This window comes from Ovis canadensis, chromosome 3 (genome assembly GCF_042477335.2).
Source record: "Ovis canadensis isolate MfBH-ARS-UI-01 breed Bighorn chromosome 3, ARS-UI_OviCan_v2, whole genome shotgun sequence".
NCBI classification, from domain to species: Eukaryota; Metazoa; Chordata; class Mammalia; order Artiodactyla; family Bovidae; genus Ovis; species Ovis canadensis.
In genome coordinates this window covers 2311316-2329596 of record NC_091247.1, presented here as the reverse complement: position 1 = coordinate 2329596, position 18281 = coordinate 2311316, and the positions used below count along the sequence as shown (strand labels likewise).

Below are 18281 nucleotides of genomic sequence, written 5' to 3'. Positions count from 1 at the left end.
CACTGCTTACTAGGAGGCAGGCCTCACCTGCCCTCAGCTGACCCTCTTCCTAACACCCAGGTTCCCTACAGGAGCAGAGAGCAGGGCCCAGAGAAGGCAAGACGGTCCCTGAGGTTGCAAAGCCGTTCGGGGGCGTCACCACTGTGGCCGCGAGATTCCCAGAGCGAGCCAGGCTCGCCCAGCTGTGTGCTTCCTGCCAGAAGCCCCTCTTTCTCAGGGATTCTTTCGAAGCAGCAGGAGACTCTCCCCACCACTCAGACTTGGTCACAAGGATGAAGCCCAGGCGCCTGACCGGGCCAGGCAGCAGATGGCTCCGGGTTGCAGTCCCTCCTTGGTCGGGTAAAGGGTGCTGTGTGACCTCAGGCAAATCACTTACCCACTCTGAGCCGTAACTTCCCCAAATACAAAATGACTCGATTGGACGTGAGTTTGAGCAAGCTCGGGGAGCTGGTGATGGACACGGAAGCCTAGCGTGCTGCAGTCCACGGGGTCGCAAAGAGCAGACAGGACCGAGCGACTGAACTGAGCTGAGCTGGACTAGAAAGCAGGGAGGAGGCCAGTGGCCCTGCGGTGTCCTGAGGGCTGAGATGGCGCGCGGAGCTCGGGACTGGGCCTTGCACTCGGGGGGCCTCTGAACTGCCTGGAACTGCTGCGTGGCTCCTGAACATAACAGTAGCAGATGTCAGGGCCCCGGCCCCTGGGCGCGTCCTCGGCGCCACGGTGTGCAGGGCCCAGCTCAAGCAGCTGCCTTTGCTCTGCTCTGCTCCCTTCGGGGTAGCCCTCATGAGGTGCTCACCTCGGGGGCCTGGGGGACCCCAAGTGCAATAAGACGATGACAACGCTGTGACAAAGCTGACCCTGGGGGACTTCTCCTCTTCTGGGGAGGGCGCCTCTTTCAGTCTTCTGGGGACGGCTTCTTGGAGGAGGTGACCTCTGGGCTGGGTTTTATAGGATGAGTTGGAGTTTGGTGACCGATACAGCAGATACCGTCTACACGACAGGGATTTTTTTAGAGTTAAGTCCAACATGTTAGGCTTATTGCGATTTTGAGCACTAAAGGGCCACTGTGTGTCGAGTCAGTGCTGCGCACGGGAGAGGTAACTAACGTACAAGGGCCTCGTCTCTATCCTCAGGGGGTCCGGAAGTCAGCATCCGGAAAGCGATTTGCAGAGGCCTTCATTAGACAGAGTGCAAACATCTCCTCCTGGCCACCGCCCAGCTGGCCCCGCTTTCTTCTTGAAAACAGCACAATGAGCGCCTGCCTCCTCCACATCGGCCTCCCCACCCCGCGGAGATTGTTCAATCAGGCCATAGAATCGCTGCGACAGCTTTGGTCCTGAAAGGACTCGTGCTTAACTAGGTATTAAAAACAAAAATCCATCCAGGTCTGTCTCGTCTCGTGTCCGCTGGCCTGTGTGATTCAACTCTCTAGCCAGGACGGAGTGGCACGGGGCATCCGCTCTGCGGGCACTCGGGAGGCCCCTCAGACTCACTCTAGCACAGAGAATGAACACGCTTCCTTCCTGGAGTGCTGGGCTTCAAGGTCACTGATGCCCTGGGCCCCCAGGGCATGAGGGGCCTGTGAAACAGCTGGGCCCAGGTGCCAAGGGGTCAAGACATCCCTGGAGGGCAGGACAGGAAGCCGCGCAGAGCAGAGCTCAGGGCTGTCAGTCCGCCGGCCACCTCCGTAGCCAGGAGGTGGGGGAGCTATGACCCTGGTCACTGGGAAGGCTGTGGACGGGCTGCCCCTGCCCGGCCATCCAGCAGCCGGTTCTGGGAGGGCAGGGAGTGTCGGGCAGCTTGTCTAGACCACAGGAGCAGGAGGGCCGCTGGGCTGCACCCACACACGGTGACTTTGGGGCCCAGACAGCCAGCCCTCAGGTCCCGAGTAACAGACATAGCCAACCCCCAGCGTCTCCAGGACCCCAGCCCCAAATAAGGCAGCGGCCGGCCTGGTGGGGGTGGGGCAGGCTTCCTAAGTCACATCTCAGGTCACATGGGACTCTACCTAGCCGCCCTAGGGGACGGCCAGGACTTCTAAGTGGGACCCACTTCAGAGCCACTCTGCCCCTTAGCTGCTGGGCTCAGCATGGGGACAGACCCCCACGTGCCCTGTGTACACTGGCACCAGCTCCTCCATCCTGGCAGTCCCACAGCCCGGGCTGGGCTTCCAGATTTACAAGTGGGTGCAGAGTCCCCCGACAGGGCTGCAGGGACCACACGCTGCTGAGGAGACGCCAGCCCAGGACCGCACCTGCCCCGCATACAGTCGGCTCCCTAAGTGCTTACTGTACAGAGGAAAATCTGAACAGCCAGAGTTGCAGGCCGCTGGACCAGCAGACGGGGTGGCCCCGCCCAGCAAGGACCATGGGAGAGACGAGGCCTTCCTATGCCCGGCCGTCACCCCCCGAGCAGCCTGGAGCCAGTGTCCCCGGCTCCAGGAGGCAGGCGACAGGGCAGGGCGAGGCCTCCCCAGCATCCAGGGCTCGGGGGACCCTGCCTGTCCCCATCCTGCGGGAGGAGGGCAGCTGCGGACACCCCCACTTTGGGGGGCTTCACGGTCAGCCCACTTTGGGCCGTGGTGGGGTCGGCATCCTGCAGGGAGTGGTCTGTTTTTGCGAAGTCAGATTTGTCCCCTCGGAGAAGCAATTCTTTCAGAAACATGAGGTGCCCCCAAACCCAGGGACACATCCAGGCCTCACACCTGGAGGGTCCCCCACATGTGCAGGTCCCCTGCTCGATGCCGACCTTTCATACGAGGCGGCCTGAACGTGAGGGAATTCTCATGGCAGCTGGCAGGGCTGGGCGGGCCAGCCAGGTTGTCCTCGTGTGAGGGTCACAGTCGGGCAGAGCGACAGGTCCTCGTCCCCTGCAGGAGCGTGGCCTCTGCCCTCCCAGCAGGTGGCCCCCGCCTAGCTCCCCAGGGACGAGGAAGACCAGCGCCCAGAGCATGCCCAAAGCCCTCGAGGTGCCTCGACTCAGAAACTCCCACCTTTTATGCATCTTCAAACAATCACCCCAAGAGGCTAACACGGCACATTTAAACTGTGAAGTCATTTATGATGCAGTAAAACGTGCAGCTCCACGTCTGAGGATGAATTACGTTCCCTGCCACGTCCGATTACATTTGTTCAAGCCTGAGAATCACTGCAATCCCGAGGAAAGCGAACCTGCCTGGCGGCCGGGAGCGGGCTCCTTCAAGCTCAAGGGTCCACGGATGACCTGGGCCAACTCTTTCACCCCAGGGAGGGAGGAAGGGAGCCCCAAGAAGGAGCTACCGTGCCCGGAGAGACAGGAGGCCGCCACAAGAGCCGCGCACAGCCAAGGTGGACACTTGGGCTGCACGGCGCTCCGTCGCCAGCCCGCCAGGAGGACCTCCGGGCCCCCTCTCCTCTCAGGGCACCGCCAGCACTGCAGCACACCTGGCTGGGGGTCTCTACAGGCCTTTCGACGTGGGCCGTGCCTTCCCAGGTGTGAGGGGTAGTCCTCCCAGTGAGCCCCAGGGGGCTTCTATAATTCTGATTTCTTGCTAACACCTTGCAGCGTCTCAGACCTGACGTGCCTCCACCGGGGGATACCAGGCCACGCCTCTGAGATGGGAGCCCGGGGTCCTGGGCAGGCGGATCCTGTCTTGCTCTCCCTTACCATGCCCCACCTCCCACTCTTGGGGGCCACCCGTCCTGCCAGGCCTTAGCAAGGCTGCTCCTTCCGCTGGGACGCCAGCCCTGCCTTTGGCCACTTCCCACTTGGACTGTAAGACTCAGGTGTCACCGCCTCCCAGAAGCCTCCCCTGATTTCGAGGCTGGCATCCATCCGGCCCTACTCTGAGCTCCTGTGGTCAACCACCTCATACGTGTTTTTTTCCTGTATGCAAGTTTGGCTCCCAGCCCTGCAGGGGGCAGGGGGCTCCTCCAGGGCAGATACTTCACTGCAAGCCCACCCAGGAGCTGGGCAGCTCTGAGAAGCTGTGGCAGGCAGCTCCAGGCCCCTGGGAGCGCCTGGAAAGAAGCAGGGGGCAGCGGGAGGGACCAGCCATCAGGCAAATGTAAGGAACTGATCATCAGGGCAGTTTAAAAGCAGGCCTCTCATCTGAGGCTCAGTTTGCTTGACAGAGTGTTCTTTAAGTGGCAATACTGTGTGCTAATTTTTCCAGCCAGCTGCTCTATTATTTGATGATACACTCTTCAAGGATCTCAGAAGTGAGCTCTGAGTGCTTGAGAACATAATCTCCGCTCAGTGTCGTCCACTCACTGAGCGCTGTTGTGGCCCCGAGACTGGGGCTGCCCACATGGGGTCCCCGAGCCACATGTGGCTGTGAGCTCACAAATGTGGCCAGTGGGCTGACCGGATCACATCAGCCACCTCTTACATCAACGAGCGGATATTTCGGATACACTGGGCCCAGTAAAAGTACTCTTAAAATGCATTTGTGTGTGCTGAGTTGCTCTGTTGTGGCTGACTCTGTGACCCCGCGGACTGTGGCCCGCCAGGCTCCTCTGTCCATGGGATTTCCCAGGCAAGAGTACTGGAATGGGTTGTCATTTCCTCCTCCAGGGGATCTTCCCGACCCAGGGATCAAACTCACGTCTCCTGCGCTGGCAGGCAGATTCTTTACCACGGAGCCACCCATTTCTTTTTCTCTTTCTGACGCAGCTACTAGAAAATTTTAACGACTACCAGGCAACTTCTGTTTGATCTCCTGGACCGTGCGGCTACGGCCGTCGCAGTGGTGTCTCTCCTTCCCTCCACAGTTCCCGAAAGTGCGCAGTAACCGGCTGGTGGCTGAACGCACACACGACTCACTGACAGGACGGAAGCATTCTTGGGACCACGCACACCTGGCGGTCCCTCCCTGGGGCCCCAGACCTTTCATGGGGCTCCGGCCGCCCGTGGAGCCAGAGCTGGACTTTCTCCAAACAGCTGTGAAGCGTCCGAGGTCTGGCAGAGCAGCAGGGCCCTTAGAGACACAAGGTAACCATCCTTTCTGACACCTGGTCAGAGCCCAGAGGAAAGAATGAGCCAGTTCTGCTGGAAACGTCACCCCCTCGCTCCCCGTCACCGCTGGGCATCAGATCCAGGCCACGCCCGGCCCCCGCCCCCAGGAGAGGCCAGGTAAGAAATGACGTTTCTGTTTATGTCATGTAAATTGCCATAATGGATAAATATGAGTCCCAAGTCTGCAGAGACAAGACGCTAGGAAATCTTGATTTTCCGTGAAAGGAGAAGGGGAGGCGGGGAAAGCATGAAAAATTTATTAACCTGGAGCCTCTGGGACCAAACCACAAGTTAAAGACTCAAATCCATCCCCCTTCCCTATAACGTATGATTTACGTTTGCAATAACGGGTGCCATACGGAACTCATTGGATTAAGGAGGCTCACTCTTAATGTCACGGAATAATATTATTGAACCGCGCAAAGGCTCCCGTCCCCCCGCCTGGCTTCTCCGTGCGGGAGTTCCATCCTGAGTGTCGGTCTGAGGGGTCAGGCAGCAGCGGAACTGGGGGAGGAGGGGGAGACGGCTGTGTGCCCAGCACGCCGCCCAGGAATCCTCAGGCCTGGGCAGGCCCCCGCGACCAGGCAGGGACCCACGGGGGCGGCAGCGGAGCAGGGGGCCTGGCGGGTACTCAGGAGGCTGCACAGGGTGGGCCCCGCTGTCCCGGGACCCGCAGCCTCTGCTGACCCCTGAGGCATGTTTCCAGAGGACACAGGCCCCCAACTTTGGCTTGAGGGTGACTCCGGAGAAATGGCCTGACACTCAGCGCTGGGCAGGGGCCTCCCCCGGTGTCCCCGGGCCCCACATCCACAGAGCCAGCCCCGGATAGAGTCAAGGGGCATCAAACTGGGGACTCGACACAGCAAGAGCACAGGGCGTCCCGCTCTTGCTGTGATCACAACTCTCACTCTGAGTCTGAGCCGTACGATGCAGGAGAGAGAGGCCGTGAGGCTCCCCAGAAGCGGCGGCCAGTTATCAGGGAACAAAGGGGCGTCTGCCGACAAACGGGGACCAGTCCCCTCGGCAGGTCGTCGCCTGGCCTGAGGGCCGTGGGCCCGCCACCTCGTGAGACATGTGGGCCCCCCACTACGGCCCAGCCAAACCTGTGATCTCTCCGCCTCAGTCCCCCGCCAGCCGCGTGGAGCAGGCCACACAGCCCCACACCAGGCCACCGCCGACGTCGCAGGAGCCAACCTTCTCTTCCGGAAGAGCCCCCACCCAGGGATTCCCGCCAGTCCCCTGGGGAGGGCTCCGGACCCCTCAGGTGAAACAGCCGCCAGGGGTGGCCGGGCCAGGCAGCACGTGACGGCCCAGGCGGACCTCGGAGGGGTAAAGGCGGAGACAGAGGCAGGCCAGTCCAAGGCTTCGGGAAGCGGGGGACACCCCGGCGGCTCCAGGAGGCCCCGGCCTGGAGCCTCAGTCCAGCCGCGGCCCGCGTCAGGCCAGGAGACAACGCTGAATCACCAGCCGCCCCTGCCCGCGGCCTGTGCTCCTGGGGGCCCACCTTCTGGAAAAGCGCGTTCCTTCCCCGAAGTGGCCTCGCCAGCCCAGGGAGGCGCGGGCCCAGCCCCGCCCCGACGGCAGCACTGAAAGCCCAGCCCTCCCCGCACCCAGCCTTGGGCAGGAAGCCGCAGGCGCGCCACCACGGAACGCGGGTGAAGCACGGCTGACCCTCTGGCGGGGGGAGCGCGCGCCCCCCAGCCCCGCGCAGACGGCTGAGGCGGGCTCCCGTCCAGGGGAGACTCCCCGGCCCCCCTCCCCTCCCGTCCCCCCGCCGGCCCCTTACTCTGCCAGCTCCTCCAGGCTGCGGTACACGTCCTCGTCATTCTCCGTGGTCTCCTCCGAGGGGAAGGGCCTGCGGAGACAGACAGGGGGCGGTCAGCGGGTCATGGAAGGAAACAGGTGCGTGTGGGACACGGTGTGTGAGACGGGGCCCCCAAGCAGAGGTGCCAAGCGGGAGGATCCCAGGCCCAGCCCGGCCCCAGGCACCGCGGAGCTCGGTCCTTCCGTCCAGGCCCCAGAGCGCCTGCTGGCGAACGAGGGAACCAGGTCAGGGGCGCAGGAAGCTTCCATCCGAGTCACAGTCCTGCCTTCACACGTCAGGGTGCCCCCCTTCACGCCTCGTGGTGGAGTGTGAGAGCCTGTCTTTAGGGGATGGGGGTCAGGGTGCAAACCCAGACTTTTCTGGACTTGAGGCCCTTTATTTCTTCCCTGAAGACCTCCCAGCTCTGTATTTGGGGGATGCCCAGCGTCCTTGCAAACTCTGTGACCCTACAATGCACCTGGGAGGACTGGGAGACGGGGCCGGGCATCAGAAAGCTTCCTAGCGTGGCGGGGCGGCCAGGGTCCTCATCAGCAGAGAGAGGGCCCCCTGGGCCATTTGGAATCTGTGGGAGGAGAACTCCCAGGGAGGGAAAGGGGGTTCACAGGGAAAGCGGGGGCTCAGGCACACCTGTCACCATCGCAGAATGAACCTGGGCCTGACTCCCAGGAAAGGGGCGGAGCCAGCCCCGCGGCCCAGGGCCTGAGACGGGGGTGACGCGCAGCCCTGGGCCCGGCCGGGCTCACGGGAAGGGACACAGGCGCCGCACCACCTGCAGGACGTCCTCTCGGGGAGGCTGGGTGAACCCCGGCTCTGTCACCCCCCTACCGCCGTCCAGAGACTGATAGGAGGCGACCCCAGCTCCCAAACTGGGGAGGAAACGAGACAGGTCCGCAAACGGGACAGCGTGATCTGGGTGAAGAACCAATGGATGGAGGTGGGGGCCACACCCACACCCGGCCCCCCACGCATCCCCCAGCACAGGGAGCCGCTGAGCCGCGAGCTGGAGACCTGGGTTCCGCCCAGCTCCGTCACAGACCTGCACGGCGCGGCGTCTGAGGCCCCAAGGCAGACCTGCCAGGCCAGGGGTCCCCATCGCCTGCAGCCTCCTAGCAACAGCCTGTGACGGGCCCAGCCCGCCCTCTCTGTACATGGGCTCCCCTCCTCCCTCCCATCACCATGACAACAGCACCCCCCACCGGGCATCACGTGACAAGAAGGAAGGAGGACAGATGTGTGTCTTCAGGTCATGGGGAGAGGCGCAGGCCATCAGACGCCTGTGCCCCCAGCAGGACCAGGACCCTCACTGACCCAGCCAGGTTTCCAGCCAGGAAATCCCTCCACAACACAGCGGAACTGGAAGCTGATCCAGCTCCCCCGGGGTGCCAGAACCGAGCTCTGGTTTCCTAACTGACCCCCGACGGCCGACAGTTCCAGCCCCCACCCTGCTGATCACAGAAAACTCTGGGCCAGGCTGAGATGTAGCTGCAGGACCCAGAGATGGAGCTCCAGCCCACCCCCACCAGCAGGACACCCAGCCGCCATGACCAGCCTTGCACGGACCCTGTCAGCTGGGTGCACTCCACTCTCTAGCAGGAGAGCTCGTCTGCTCACCCCGGGGGTGGCTGGCGAGGACGCTTCCCGGAGCAGGGGAATGTCAGGGTCAGGGACCCAAGCTGGATGAGGCAAAGTGGGCAGGGCCGTGTCTTTTCACTACACCATGCCTGTGCTCACAACCCAAGTAACTTTACTCCACGAGCTCCACGTGGATTTTCTAACAGTGGGGACGCATCTGTGCTCTGTACCATGAAGCTTTCCACTTTCCAGCTCAGGGAGGCAGCAAACCCACGGCACACACGTCACCTCTCACCCTGCGGGTGCCCGGACAGACATCACTAATCAACCGCTACACTCCTATGCTATACTCTCTTAACACAGGGCTTTACTCTCAAGCAGATGAGACGTTCAGGTGAAACCCACCTGCTCTGCCAGGTGAGCTGAGACACAGGCAGGTTAGGAGAGGAAAAGCATTTTTTTTTATTTTTCATTTTTCACTAAAAAAAAAAAATTGCTCTTGGCCATGCTCCACGGAGTGTGGGACCTTAGCTCAGGCCACTGCGGTCAAAGTGTCGAGTGCTAAGCACTGGATTGCCGCAGAATTCCCTTGGACAGGAAAGGCTTTGGAGTAAGGCACACCCAGGGGACTGGAACCCTAGGCCCACCGCCGGCTTGCTGTGCGACCTTGGACCAGCTACCTACCCTCTCTGGGTCTCAGTTCTCTTCCCCTGGAACATGGAGGCAGAAGTAACCCCTTTACGGACCTGTACACACTGCTGTATTTAAAACAGTTGACCAACAAGGACCTATTTTATAGCACAGGAACTCTGCTCAATGTTATGCGGCAGCCTGGATGGGAGGGTGTTTTGGGGGAGAATGGTTACATGTGTATGTCTGGCTGAGTCCCTGAGCTGCTCACCTGGGACTGTTATAACACTGCTAGTCCACTATACCTACTCCAGTACAAAATAAAAAGTTTTTCAAAGAAATAACCCCTTATTGCATTGTCCTGAAGGCTGGCTGTAAGATGGGGGCCTGTTCTGCACTTAGTAGGGCCTCAACACTGGCAGCTGCTATCCCTTATTTCTGCTCACCCTCATCCTCTCAGCCAGGCCAGTTAATGCCACCCCAGAAAAGTAACTTCTGACGCCTCCTTAAGGCTTAGGAGCCCCAGAATATTTAAGCATCTTGTTTCCTTCCAGACAAACAGGAAGTCAGTGCTCACTAAAAGAAGATAGAGGAGTAATTTCAAAACGTTTAGTCTCAAAAAAAAAAATCCATCGTGAGTGTGTGATTTTCTTGTAAGTTCTCTTCTGCATGCCTCTGTCGCTGTCCAGGTTTACACTCCTTTTCATCTCCTTCGTCTGCCCCACACAACAGAGATGAAACAAGAACGTTAAAGGCAGACGAACTACCCTGCTGTCTGCAAAACGCTTCCTGCTTCTGTTCCAGCATCCCTGTTGGGGGCCGCAAACCCCCTTGAGAGTGAGGCTGCAAATCCAATTAATTTCTGCCGCAGCCAAACAAAGCAAGGCTGCAGCCGGGGTGGGGCAGAGAGAACGGGGTGGGCAGCCTGCCGGGGAAGACGTGGGGCCACGCACCCTGGCCACTGAGGCCAGCCCCGGGATGGGACAGGAAGGTAGGGGGTAGGGGACGCCTTGCTGACCCTCTGGCCTTCAACCCCACCCTCCCCACTGCCCCCATGTGCTCACTACCTCCAGCCTCTGATGCCAGCCCCGACTACCCCATTCACCCAGGTCCTGGAAGCGTGTACCTCGGGTGAGCAAACTTGACTGCTGTCTCAGCCTGGGCCCACTTCTGCCTAGCACAGCGTCTGACACTATAGTGACACGGATGGATAGATGGATAAATGGGCGAATGAAAAGACAAATGGATGGATGGATGGATGGACAGATGGACGTGTGGGTGGATGTCTAGAGCAAGTGGGTGGGAGGGGATGGCAGCGGTTGATGGATAGATGGATGAGGTGAGAAAGCAGGGGGCTAAGGGCGGACGGATGGATGGGTGGGCAGAGGGGCAGATGTCAGACATCATCAAGCCAGGGTTCTCCAGTCTGGGCTACGGTTTTCCGGTGGTCATGTATGGATGTGAGAGTTGGACCATAAAGAAAGCTGAGCGCTGAAGAATGGATGCTTTTGAACTGTGGTGCTGGAGAAGACTCCTGAAAGTCCATTCGACTGCAAGGAGATCCAACCAGCCCATCCTAAAGGAGATCAGCCCTGAATATTCATTGGAAGGACTGATGCTGAAGCTGAAACTCCAACACTTTGGCCACCTGATGCGAAGAGCTGAGTCACTGGAAAACAGCCTGATGCTGGGAAAGACTGAAGGCAGGAGGAGAAGGGGGTGACAGAGGATGAGAAGGCTGGACGGCATCACCGACTCTAGGGACATGAGTTTGAGCAAGCTCTGGGAGTTGGTGATGGACAGGGAGGCCTGGCGTGCTTCGGTTCATGGGATCGCAAAGAGTCGGACACGACTGAGCGACTGAACTGAACTGACTCTCAAGCTGCCCTTCCCCCCAGAAAACAGCAAATGGCAGCCCGGAACTAGAGGCAAGGGAGCATCTTCAAGAAGCGCTTCTGAGAAGCCGGGCAGAGCTGCCTCAGTCAGCCCCGAGCTGTGACTTTTCAGCGCTGACCCCGACTCCACACCCGGGGCCACATCTGCATAGACGGCGTTTCTGGGGCCACATTCCAGCCGGAACTTCAAACCTGCGAGGGGCTGGGGCAGGGCTGACCCTGCGGTCACCTGCAAGAAGGCCCGGCTCCATCCTTCTGTCTCAGAGCCCCCGACCGACCCGCTCCTCTGGACCAGACAGCCAGACGCTCACGGCGTGCTCATCGGTTCTTGAAAAGGAGGGGTGAGAAGCAGAGACGGCAGCAGGACACAGGCATGACCAGCCCCACGTGCGGCCGTCCAGGTCGGCGGGGTGGGGGCTGGGTCCTCAGACGCCCCCAGACCTTCCTAAGGACGCGCTTCCTGGTGCCCGGCTCCTGGGCAGCCGAGTCTCCACTCACACCCCCGAGGGGATTAAGGGGATGCTGAGCCGGAAGCAGGAAAGCTGCCAGGGGCCCAGAAAACCCCTCCAGGCCCGCGTGTCGGGCAGCGTCGAGTCCACCCAGCACCCCGCCCTCCCGGGGGAATAAGAGGCTAGGCCACTGCTTCAAGGTCCCCCAAATTACGCCTCCACCCCGAGGCCAAGGTTCACAACCTCGGCTGCAGCCAGCCTGGCCGTGGTGGGCAGCCCCACTGCCGGACACTGCCAGATCACCCACTGGAGGGATAAGGTCCCAAAACAGCATCCTCAGGAGGGTGGGGCACAGGGTCCCCGCTCTGGGTGCGCCACCCCCTCCAGCCTTCATCCGTCGAGCCGTTTCCAGGCACCTGCTCTGAGCCCGGCTTGGGGGCTGCCCCGTCCCTGCCTCAGGGAGAAGGCGCAGCGTGACCGTGGCTCCAGGACCAGTAAACCAGGCTCTGGTCCTTGCCCGTGGGACTTCCCTGAGAATCTGCTGGAAAACGGGGGCCTCTGGGAAGTGCCCCCGTGTGCGGCCGTGTCTGCGGCTGCACGGGGAGGGATGCGCGGTCAGGGTGGGGGCGGACCTGCTGCTCCAGGGTCCCGGCCTGAAGGCAGTGAACACAGGCGCACGCCAGCTGGGACCCCAGGGCCCCGCGGGGTGCGGACGCAGAAGACCTGCGTGGCTGGGACCCTGGGGCCCCAAGGGGTGTGGACTCTGAAGACCCTGTGTGGCTGGGACCCTGGGGCCCCGCGGGGTATGGACCCGGAAGACCTGTGCAGCGGGCAGCAGGGCTGGGTAACAGGACGACAAACGGCCCAGGAGCCAACGAGAGGCCCTCCGAGCCCAGAGGCCTCCTTGCTGTGTGACCCTGAGCAGGGCCCTCTCCCTCTCTGAGCCTCAGTTTTCCCAGCTGTAGAATGGGATGGTTGTCACTGTCAAGATTAAATGAGGCAACACACAGCAGCCCCTCGGCCCCGGCCCTCGTGCCCAGTGAGTGACCCAAGTACAATGCCTGGGTCACCTTCCCTCCCCTTCTGGGGGCTCATCCCAGTCAAAGTCCAGGGCCCCAGACTCAGGCAGACCGCCCCCCCAACCTAGGCTTCTGTTACAACTGGAAAGCGCGCCTCGCCCGGGAGCCTCCAACCCTGTCCCAGGTCCCCGGGGTCAGCACCATCACGGGGTCTTCTGTTGCCCCTGCCGAGCTCTGGAGGAAGACGGCCGCCTCGACAGGCCAGCGTCCCTATTCAGGAGCTGAGGCTACGCTCCAGGGCGGCGCTGGGCTCCGACCGTCAGCGCCGTTCGGAGGACCTAGCACACGGGGCTTAGTTTCCACTTTTCAGGAGAAAGTGATCCGGGCTAAGACGGCTCTTCCCCCTCGGTCCCTTGATTGGCACGTGCAGGTAAGAACGTGGAGACGTGACTCAGAAAAGTGCTCCCTGCAAAGTGACCTCCAAGGTGAGTGTTCACTGGCAGCATCACAGAACGGCACCGTCCGCAGACGCCCCTGGTCCTCCCAGGCCGGCTGGGGGCGTGCGAGAGAGGGGCTGGGGCCCCGGCTTCTCAGCACACGGCCTGAGGCCTGGGGGTGCCCGGGTGTCCTGCAGGGCTGACCGTTGCACAGCTTGCCCCGGACGAGGGAGTCTCTGAGGATGCGGGAATTCCAGGGCTAAAACCGGAACGAGCCGGCTGCCCGCTCCTGCCCGTGTGGACAGCGCTGCCTGTTTCCAGCGCTGGCATCACCTCGGAGCCCTCGGAGCTCACCCCACGGCCCAGGCAGGTGGCGGGGGAGCAGAGGGCTGGGGGAGGGAACTCGCGGCCACAGGGCACTGGGCCACATCCCCCGTGGCAGCCATTTGCCGGGGAAATGGCATCAGGCAGACTTTAAAGGCACATCAAACTGCAGCCTGAAGGCCCCGACAGGCCCGTTTAATTATTCAGAGTCACCTGGGTGCTGCCTGCTAATTGGCTGGGAGGCCTAGAAGCACCAGGATTCTTATTAAAAAACAGCTCTCCGGCTAAACAAGCACAAAATCCGGCTTCTCCCCCCAGCCAGCCAGGCACCCACACCAACGGGCCCTGGCACCGGGGCTGCATGAGGCCCTCCCCACCCACACCCACAGCCAAGGCCACCCAGGGCTGCCAGGCTGGGGGCCATGAAGGCCCAGAAGCGGGAGGAGGAAGGGGGACGGGGGAGGCTTCCGGTGGGGAGCTGACCCAGGGAGCGGAGCCTACCCTGGGTTCAGAGTCCGGCCTCGCATCAGACAAGACAGGGGCTAGAATCGGCTGCACCTTAAGCTTCCAGGCCCGAGTTTGCCCAGGGACCTCAGTGAACGTGCCTGTAAAATGGGGGTGCACCACCCGCCTCACACACAGAGACTCGCGGTGTGGACGTGCCCCCACAGGGCCTGGCACACGAGGAAGAGGAACCGGGGGTGACGGGTGCGTGTGGTCAAGATTCAGGGGCCGGAGGAGGCAGCCCACACAGCGCGGCAGACCACTCATGCCCTGCACACTCGGGGGCGGGGGCTCGGGGCGGCTGGGCAGAGCTCGGGGGCGGGGGCTCGGGGCGGCTGGGCAGAGCTCGGGGGCGGGGGCTCGGGGCAGCTGGGCAGAGCTGGGAGTAGCCGAAGGGTCAATGGGGCAGGACCAGAGCAGGGCAAGGGGACACAGTGACCGATAGGCCGGCCCAGGGGCCACGACCAGGACCTTAAGCCAAAGTGACCTCAGTGGAGGCAGGCCCAGCAGAGGTGCGGGTTGGGGAGGAAGTGCAGCCGGCTCCAGGCGACCAGCAGAGACCCAAGGGCACCTCCGGAGCCCGGTCAGGCTGTTCTGGCCCTTGTTTCCAGAACCCTAGCAAGGCAGAGGAGGAGGCTGACCTCGCGGCAGGACGGCACAGTGGCCCATAGCCCACTGTCCGGGGCCAGGGGTGGGGAGGGGCCTGGGGCTGCTGCTGAGAAGGAGGACGCAGTTTCTCAGCAGCCGCGAGGCTGAACAGAGGTCTGACTTTCTGGCCCGCTTCTCAGAATGGCAGCCTTTGGCAGCAGAAAGGCCAGAGGGTCCGAGGGCCGACTCCCCCTGCAAGCTGAGCCCAGCCCCTGCGGCCACTTGGCTGTTTTCCTTTCATAACCTCTTGACTTCTTCCAAGATGATACCTGCTTGGCCTAGGCAGGAAATCCTGGCGACCTGCCAGGGCCCTACCTGGATGGAATGCCCTGGAAACACCCATCAGGGAACGGGAGGCCACACAGCCAGCAGGGGAGCATTCCCAGAGCCACATCCCGCATGGCCCGCCCCCAGACAGCCTGCGGCCCAAGGCCTCGGGCAGCCCTGTTCTCACCAGCAGAATCTGCACAGAAAGCTCTCACACTGGTCACTCGGGGAGCCCCCTCGGCTGGGGGACCGCACCCAGGCACAGCCTCGCTGGGCAGGGAGAAGTGGCGGAGTTCAGAGACAGGAGCTGTGGCTCAGGGGTGGATGAACAGGCCCGGCTCCGAGGAGGAAGCAGTCCGGGCCAGTGGTCCTACCCAAGACCCCTGAGCCCCCCACCCTGCCCACTGCTCCCCACAGGACCTTCCTCCCCACCCCGCCCCTCTCGAGCGCACAGGGACACCCAGCCCCCTCCCTGCCTCCCTAGAGTATCTGCCTGGGCCTCCACCACCCAGACCCGTCCATCCTGGCTCTGCTCATTCTTCCCGGTCAGCCGCTTCAAATGCCCCCTCCTTGTGAAGGGGCGCGGGCCTCTGCCTGCGAGGGCCTCCATCCCTGCCCTGTTCGCCCACCCACACGACTGGTCCCCTGGAGCCCAGCCTCGAGAGGGTGGCACACAGTAGGTGCGCACGCCCAGGCCACTCTGGGCTCCCGTGGGAACAACAGCAGGACCGCTGCCCACCTCATCCTGGGCAAGGGGCCCTGGGGGTCCAGCTTGGCCACTTGGGAGCACAGAGCTGGACTGTAGCCCTCCTGCACGGCGCCAGCGCTGGGTCTGGAGGTGGCCCCAAGCTGGGAGGACTGGGCTCGGGCCAGCCGTCCAGCCCTGCAGTTGGCTGCTCACCTAGGAGTCAGCAGGGCTGAGGGCCGGGCCAAGCCTCAGGGCCAGGCTCCAGCCCTCGGCTTTCATCGGAATCACCGGGGCCTCAGGGCTGCGCTCCTGGACACCACCCCAAGCAAACGCCACGCCCAGACCGCTGCTCAGAATCCTGAGCTGGAGAGACAGGCAGGGCCTGTGAGTGCTCAACAGCAGTGCCCCCAGCCTCCCGAGGCCACCAACCCCGCCCGGGGCAGGGCCGACGGCAGGACGGCGCCGCGAGCAGCCCGCATCATGGCGTGGAGGCCAGACCTCCAGGGCTAGGCCGGGGACAGGCAGGCCTCAGTCTCCCTGCCGGTGACCTCACAGCGAAAACGGAGCCCCAGCTGCCCCCAGGGTCAGCAGTGAGGCCTGAGGCTGGTCCCCAGCCCCTAGAGGCCAGCTCTGCTGGGAACTGAAGCTGGAAGGGCCTGGAGACACACCGGGCCCAGGCCCCAGAACCCTGACCCCCAGCTGACTCCTGCGGGAGGAAGGGAGGGTGGGGTCCCAGTTTTACCCCAACAGCAAGAGACCCTGAGCCAGAGAGGCCCTCTCGAGGCCTCAGTCTCCTCTCAAAGTGGGGCTGAATCCCTATTCCCGGGGTCCAGGTGGGCTGACCCGTGGGGGTGGGGCTGAATCCCGATTCTCGGGGTCCAGGTGAGCACTCAGTGAGATGAGCCCTGGGGAGGGCTTGGCCCCACGCGTGTCGCTGCTGCCAGGATGGCGGGGGCGGGGCAGGAAGAGGGGCAGCTCCAGAAAAGCCAGAGTGCAGCACGGAACTGCACGCCGTGCTGACTGCGCGACGGCCGTGAGGCCAGGGGCGCCCAGGAGTCAGCCCACAGCTGGCGACTCTGCCTTCAGGGTCTGCCACTGCAGAGACTGAACGAAGGTACACGTGAAAGACAGTAAAACCAAGAGCCTCCTGATGAAGGTGAAAGAGGAGAGAGAAAAAGCTGGCTTAAAACTCAACATCCAGAAAACGAAGATCATGGCAGCCAGTCCCATCATTTCATGGCAGATAGATGGGGCAACAGTGGCAGACTTCATTTTCTTGGGCTCCAAAATCACTGCAGATGGTGACATGGATTAAAAAACACTTGCTCCTTGGAAGAAAAGCTATGACAAACCTAGACAGCGTATTAAAAAGCAGAGACATCACTTTACCGATAAAGGTCCGTCCTGTCCAAGCTATGGCTTTTCCAGTGGTCATGCATGGATGTGAGAGTTGGACCATAGAGAAAGCTGAGCACCAAAGAATGAATGCTTTTGAACTGCGGTGTTGGAGAAGACTCTTGAGAGTGCCTTGGACTGCAAGGAGATCCAACCAGTCCATCCTAAAGGAAATCAGTCCTGAATATTCATTGGAAGGACTGATGCTGAAGCTGAAGCTCCAATACTTAGGCCATGTGATGTGAAGAGCTGACTCATTTGAAAAGACCCTGATGCTGGGAGAGACTGAAGGCAGGAGGAGAAGGGGACGACAGAGGATGAGATGGTTGGATGGCATCACTGACTCAATGGACATGAGTTTGTGCAAACTCCGGGAGTTGGTGATGGACAGGGAGGCCTGGGGTGCTGCAGTCCACGGGGTCACAAAGAGTCAGACGTGACTGAGCGATTGAACAACAACAAGTTCACAAGACCCAGGAGAAGGAAGATGGGAAGTGGAGGCAGTGGCTTCCTCCTGCCAGGACCGCAGGGGCAGGATGGAGGAGAGCAGCGAGTGGTCACAGGCTTCCTTGCACTCCACGAGCTAGAAGGGTCTAGCTTGGGCGCCAAATATCAAGCTTGTGAGAATTAAAAACAATTTAAAGCTAAATGAATGAACCCATAAAAATAAAAGAAGGCAGACTGATCACCAACAGGGCATAAATGAGGAATAAGAGAAGCCGGATGGTTAATTTCAAGAGTCCTCTCTCTCCCATCAAAATACTGCTACAAGTTGCCTGAAAACACACGGCAAGGGTGGTGGGCACCCCGGACCCATGCATGGTGCCAGAGGTGAGGGAGACAGGCAGGCGGCGGGCAGGCCTGGGCCGCACAGGCTCACAGGCCAAAGGCTGGACAGGGTGGCGGGCCCTCGGAGGCAGCCTGGCGGGGCAGTATGTCGGTTCCCTCCGCCTCTCCCTCAGCACCTGACCTCAGGCCAGCCCTTCAGCCTCTCAGCCTCAGTCTCCCCATCTCTAAAATGGGACACAGCAGCGCCCACTCAGCAGTGTCACAGTGGGGGGCAGGGTGAACTCTGGCGGCTGGACATCCTGGCTTCACCGACAGGGCAGAGGCTGCAGGAGCCCGTGGGTGACCCGCTGGGTCTCCTTCCCCGGCCACAGCTGCCCCTCTGCTCCAGCCGGACTCCACCCGTCAGCCTGGCTCTGGGGCAAGTGGCACGGAGGGGGGCACCGCCCACCCGCACATTCCCTGCGGCAGCTCAGGGAGCCTCAGGGGCTGCTCGCTGGCACTGACCTTCCTGGCCCGTGCTGACCAGGGCAGCAGCTGGCGCAGCGGAGGGACGCGACAAAGAGCCCCACGGCGAGAAGGACGGCCCAGTGCCCCGAGGGGGGCTGTCCCTGTGTTACCAAAGCCCTTCTTCAGATGTAGCTTCCCTGGGGGCTCAGCTGGCAAAGAATCCGCCTGCAGTGCAGGAGACCCTGGTTCGATTCCTGGGTCGGGAAGAGCCGCTGGAGAAGGGATAGGCTACCCACTCCAGTATTCTTGGGCTCCCCTTGTGGCTCAGCTGGCAAAGAATCTGCCTGCAATGTGGGAGACCTGGGTTCGATCCCTGGGTTGGAAGGATCGCCTGGAG

At 61.8% G+C, this 18281-nt stretch overlaps 1 protein-coding gene across 6 annotated transcripts in view; it reads right to left on the bottom strand.

The window, feature by feature from the left end:
* The window catches only part of VAV2 (vav guanine nucleotide exchange factor 2), a 178220-nt gene that overhangs the window by 52308 nt on the left and 107631 nt on the right, over window positions 1-18281 (bottom strand). For all 6 annotated transcript variants that reach the window (XM_069579840.1, XM_069579836.1, XM_069579837.1 and 3 more), the window contains exon 4: window positions 6782-6850. In XM_069579840.1, coding sequence (XP_069435941.1) covers window positions 6782-6850 — 69 coding nt within the window. The remainder of the gene's footprint in view (window positions 1-6781; window positions 6851-18281) is intronic.